This window comes from Nicotiana tabacum, chromosome 21 (assembly GCF_000715075.1).
Source record: "Nicotiana tabacum cultivar K326 chromosome 21, ASM71507v2, whole genome shotgun sequence".
In the NCBI taxonomy this organism is placed as follows: Eukaryota; Viridiplantae; Streptophyta; class Magnoliopsida; order Solanales; family Solanaceae; genus Nicotiana; species Nicotiana tabacum.
Genome location: NC_134100.1, coordinates 81,596,676 through 81,602,598, shown reverse-complemented (window position 1 = coordinate 81,602,598; position 5,923 = coordinate 81,596,676). Strand labels below are relative to the sequence as shown.

General features: G+C 38.7%; 1 protein-coding gene across 1 annotated transcript; it reads right to left on the bottom strand.

The window, feature by feature from the left end:
* Positions 1 to 2,924: 2,924 nt before the first annotated feature.
* On the bottom strand, positions 2,925 to 5,601 carry LOC107825256 (E3 ubiquitin-protein ligase RMA1H1-like). Its single transcript, XM_016652087.2, has 2 exons — positions 5,458 to 5,601; positions 2,925 to 3,746 (listed from the first exon to the last, which is right to left on the bottom strand). Exon 2 carries the CDS (start codon positions 3,697 to 3,699, stop codon positions 3,016 to 3,018), a length of 684 nt encoding a protein of 227 aa, XP_016507573.1. The 5' UTR covers positions 3,700 to 3,746; positions 5,458 to 5,601; the 3' UTR covers positions 2,925 to 3,015.
* Positions 5,602 to 5,923: the final 322 nt, after the last annotated feature.

Below are 5,923 nucleotides of genomic sequence, written 5' to 3'. Positions count from 1 at the left end.
CTTATCCTCAAGTTTCATTTGTGCAAGTACTCGAGGGTGGATATTGCATGTGCTGCTTCTATCGTCTACCATAATGCGCCTCACATCATTATCTAAAATTCGTAAAGTGATAACAAGAGCATCATATTGAGGGAAAACCAAACTGTTGGTATCTAACTTATCGAAGATAATACTTTCTTCGAGTTCATCATACCGTTCGTGGGTGATCGACCATTTGAGCTTGTGGGTTGTGGTAAACTTCACACTGTTGATGGAAGCATGTTCGCCGCCACTGATGATCATGTGGATAGTATGGGTCGGCGAGGGTGGTTTCGAAAGTCCTTGATGTTGTTCACATCCTCTGGCAAAGTAGGTCCTTCCCCGATCGCTCAACAACTCTTTGGGGTGTCCCTATCATAGCATGTTTACGACCTCCTATCTTAGGGCGACGCAATCTTCGATTTTATGTCCTCGCTCTTGATGGAACTCGCAGAGGGCATCTGATTTTCTGGTATTCGGGTCTAACCTCACCTTTTGTGGCCACTTTACTTTCGGTCCGAGCTTCTCCAAGGCGTAGACTATTACTGTAGGTGACACACAAAAATTGTGAGCGGATAATAAAGGGGGCATACCTCTCTCATTTTGGAGAGTCCCTGTTCTTGATCGGGGTGGGCCCTCTTCATGGCAGGACGAGGACGCAGTGGCGGTTTTGACATATGGTAGATGTCGTTCCCAGTTGGGTCGCGAGGCTGCAAGATCTTTTCTGATATCATTTCTTCGATCTTTATTGGATTCTGTTTGCATCGAGGTCAGTCGATGGGTCGGCCCATTGAGGTCGTCCTCGTCTGCTCAGACTTCGGCTCAATATGCGTTGTGTATCTCATCCCAAGTAGTTGGGGATACTTCATAAATCGACTCAGTAGCTTTCTTGTTTCCCTCGAACCATTTCTGCTCAGCCCGTTTTGAAAAGCTACGACCGTCATCCCTTTTGATACATTCGGTAAAGTCATTCTTACTCGGTTGAACCGGGTGAGGAAATCCCTTAATCCCTCTCCCGGAGACTGTTTAATAGCAAATATGTCGTTTACTCTCACCTCTACCTTTTTGGCTCCAACATGGGCCGTTACGAAATTATCGGCCATTTCTTTGAAGGTTTCAATAGAACGCGTAGGTAGTTGTGAATACCAAGTTAATGCTCCTCCCGTGAGGGTCTCACCGAATGTTTTTAACAAAATGGAGGATACTTGTTCCTTAGCGAGATTATTGCCTTTCACGGCGGTGACGTTGTGAATCACATGGTCTTCGGGATCGGTCATGCCATCATATATTTTAAGATAAGGCAGAATTTTAAAGATCTTCGGTATTGCCTGTGGGGCGGCATCATCACTGTATGGCTGCTCGACGAACCGATCGGTATCTCTCTTCGGCAAGAGCTTAGGGGTGCCCGGTATCTTATCGACCATTTCTTGGTGTTTTTCATTTGGTCCCGAAGCGCTTTTTTCTCATTTTCCATTTCCTCCATCCTTTTAAAAATGGTTGCGAGGGTGTCGTCACCTACACCATTAATGACATTATGAGTAATGTCATCGGGGGAGGAGGAAGGAATTGATAATGATGCTCGTTCACTGGTGGTATAACACAAGTCCTTGCGTTTTCTGTAGCCGTGTCCCGAGCGGGCTTAAGGTGGACGCTGGTTAGCGTGTTAGTTAGCCAGGACTCTAGGAGCTTTTTTATTGCTGGTGGCGTCTTCTTCGCCACGGATGTGGAGGCTCCCTTACCAAGAGATTTTGTGATCTTGCCGTGGGGAGGGGGTGACCCACCTCGCCTGGGAGAGGCATTGGGCATTGTGTCCTTGTCCACTGCTTTAGAGCTCTCATTGATGATTGTTCATGAGATTGGTTGGGAGGTCACTCATTATTCTCATTCTCTCTTTTCCGTTACGTGCCATATTAGATCTATGTATGTAGAGAGAAAAGGATCTTGTTCTTATTTTTTTTTTTTTACGTTAGTAACTAGTGTTAGTTGTAGATCTAGAAGCAACTAAATGATTTGACTAGATAATCCCCACAAACGGCGCCAAATTGTTTGACTAAAAAGTATAACTTTCGGCTGAAACTATTATATTTATGTAATAACGGGTTAAACCTAGTTAATGATAATATCTCTAGATGCGAATCTTGAAAACGTATGTGAGGTGGGACAGATCCAGTAACGGGTTGACAATAACAAGCATTAAATAGTCATAAAGTATAAACAATAATGTAAGAGCGACTGATAATAAATAGCAACAAATGACATTTGAGTAAATAGGAGGAGTGATTCACCCAATAAATAATGAGATAGGTGATTAATCCTCCTGACAATGGTGAGTGATAGACATATCTTAGAACATTCAAAATCTTCTCGGATATGATGGAAAAGTGTAGGTTAATATGAACAAGAATCTTGATAAAAATGTGTTCTTTGTATCTTTTCAAGAGGAAGAGAATCTTTTTGCAAGGTCTACTCTTATCACAATGAATATCCCATGCTCCTATTCATTATCTTTTTTCCTATTTATATGGGACATACGTAAATCCTAGTAGTACAAATAAAAAGAATATCCAATGGAATATTCTCTTTAATATCCTGCCCTAATAAACTAGCCGTTACAACTCTTTTTATGGCGCTCGACACCGACCATCTTCTGCATCTCGACCACGGACTTCGCCATCTCCTGGTCGACCTCGGCTGACTCTTTTCTCGATATTGCTTAGTCCAAATTACTGAGACGGATATCGACCCATAGAGTTATGTTGCTTAAAAATGATAAGACAATGAGACCAAGCTTCGGCTTCTTAATAGAACCTTCTATTGTTTAGAGCAGAAATATCAATTGGTTCTAGCGAGTAGTAATTCTGAGAAATTAGCTCGTTTGACCATAAAAAAAAATCGGGAAAAAAGTATTTGATCATGAAAATTTCAAATTTCACTTAGAAATTGTATCTATTGCAGTACTAAGTAATTTTACAAAGTTTGAGCAATCAGAGAAAGTGGTCAGAACAAGAGAAGACAAGTCACTAAACAACAACATAGGAAAAAACAGATTCTGCTAAGTGATCTATCAGCCTGTGATAGTTGCCTTCTTAACCTTGGACTACTTCTTCCTGCTAGATTATATGAGCTCGGATATGTATATAAAGTAGTCGATGAGTTTCCAAACATCCGCGCATAAACCAATTCCCCTGTCGTCGTGCCACCAGGACTTAGCATAGGTTCGGACATGTAGCTAGAAGTATAAGGTTGCTGCGATGGATGTGATTCGTTAGTTGCTATCGGTGTCTGACCCCCACATCTCGGACTAGGAGGCCGTTGTGGTATGACAATACCAAGATTCGGGGCCGATGGTTTTGTAGACTGGCCGCGACCAAAGAGTGGAATCAACGTTTTCTGTGAGACTTCAGCTTTGCAAACAGGACATTGTGGCTGTTGGTGATCAGTATTTTCGGACGATTTGCTCTGAAAATGAATCCATTTGTAGATGCAAGGCCAACAATAAAGGTGACCACAGAATGTAACAACAGGATCATACACAAGATCCAAGCATATGTTACACTCAAAACCTCCAGAGAGATTGTCGTCAAGCTTATCGTCAACTGTCTTACACTTCTCCAACGAAATATCGTGTTCCTCAAAGTTGGTGTCTGTTATTTCCTCCTGGAAAAGCTGCTCTAAGGCCATATTATGCTTCTTGATGTAATTCTCTGTTTGCTAATATATGCCTGTTGCTGTTAAACATATGCAAAGATGAACAAGGTTAGATTCCAGGATAAGACAGCTGCAATGCGGAAAAAGGGGGAAATTTATGAAAACAAGAACTAGAATAGAACTCTGCAAACAATAAACATGTGAAGTTTATAAGGCAGCATTTCTTTTCTCAAATCAAACTGCATAATGATTCAAAAGTTTGGCCAAAACCAAACTACTAAAGGGGGTTAGGCCAAAAAGAAAAGGCCCTACACAATATTAAATATATGAGGACCTTATTAATTCTAATCCATCAAAAGAAACTATGTTGTCCACAAACTCTCCAAATATAGGTTGCTGAGAAACATTTACGTGGCAAGATCTCGTTCCACCGAAGAGGATTTAATTTCATACATCTACGATCACACCTCTCTATAATAATATTTCTAAATAAAAGCCATATTTTTTTCGAAACCAATGTTATTTTATAATATATATTCTCTATAACAGCACTTCACTTTAACAACAAAAATTTATTGGAACAAATAAGGTTATTATAGAGAGATTTGACCATATATCGGTCCAAACTAATACCATATGCCTCCAGGCACCAATGGTTCTTGATTATCTAGTGAAGCAACAATTATCTGTATGCATAAGAAAATTTGGCAATCTAAACACACACATCTCTAAAAACAGTCTCTAAAAACAGTCTCTAAAAATGTTTTAAATTACTCCTTTTACTCGTTTACCTTCCCATGCACCCCTCCCCCTTACCCTCCCACTCCCTTTGTTTTTACTATTTCTGACTGAAAGTAATATCTGAAAAAGAAATAAATTTATATTCTATGGACTCCTTCCACCAGATTATTTTACTGATCAAGTACTAATAATCAACCAATCCATAATTCATAAGAAAATTCCTTAGCAATCTCAAGTGTGCTCTAGGTAAGAATCTCTATCATTAGGTCAACTCATGACACCATTAATAAACAAAAAGTAAAAACGGGACGACTCCATCAGAAAAGATTGTTGTTACTACCTTTCTTGCCTATTTGTCAATATTACTTGTTCCAACTTTTTCTTTTTTTCTTTTTTTTAGTCGAGGGTTTATCGTTAATAACTTCTTCACATTCTAAGATCTGCGTACACTACCCTCCCAGACCCCACTTGTGGGATTCAACTGGATTGTTGTTGTTGTAAAAACGGGATGACTGGTACCAGTACCACTAAATTAAAGAGGTAATTAAGTTGTCAAGAAATAAAACAAAAATTTAGGGGTCATATTTTACAAGGTAAGTACTACAGCTCTTTGTTCTTAAAAACCAACTCCAGAAAGGTATAATCTTTTGTCCTATTAAGATCAAAATTCGTCAGGATACATAAAACTACAAAATTAGGTGGAGAATACAAAGAAGCACATGTAAAGTTTGCTAGCTATGCAGCTGTAAATAAAAAAAATTGTCCAATCCTTCTATCTCCATGTCTTCACTCCAGAGGAAATATAAGAAACAGACAACACTGATAAAAGGTTAAACAAGACACTAACAAAGATTTGATTTTTCACAGAAAATTAATGACACCTTCATCCAAATTCGTATTCAATGCCCATAAAATCCTTATAGGAATTCTCCACGTATAGACAAACTGATCACCCCCAACAAGAAAGGTAAAAATACCAAAAATCCCACTTAAAAAAGGAAAAAATTAAAATCCCACTAAAGAAAAAAAGAGGGAAATTTGGAGACATACCTAAATATGTTAATATCAAGAATGTTCCTGAAACTGGATACAAATATCAGAATGTTCAATCCAAACACTTGGTCTTGTTATATGGTCTTAGATAAAGTGAAAGATGAAGTAATAATCTGTATATTCTGTGGAAACAGAGGTGAAAGTAGAAGGTGGAAATATAAAAGTAGCGTTGAAGAGGAGATGAAGGAAGAGGTTTGAGTTGAGGTCTATATATATACTGCTTTTTTAAGACGCGCCTATAGAATATAGATACTGGTTTTTTGTATGTATAGCAAATTTAGCGTGTATAAATAAAGTAGTTGTACTATATAATACAAAACTATAATAAGGATACTTAATTAATGGTCACACTTCGTCTGGATTGCAAAGGCCAAAAAAATGAAAAATACATGGAAACCCATGAGCCCTTTCACTCGTCATCCAATATTTTATTTTTTCTTTTTTAAACTTCCATCTCCCTTAC

Excerpts from the sequence above, each read along its gene's own strand:
- LOC107825256 (XM_016652087.2), bottom strand. The coding sequence starts at position 3,699 with ATGGCCTTAGAGCAGCTTTTCCAGGAGGAAATAACAGACACCAACTTT.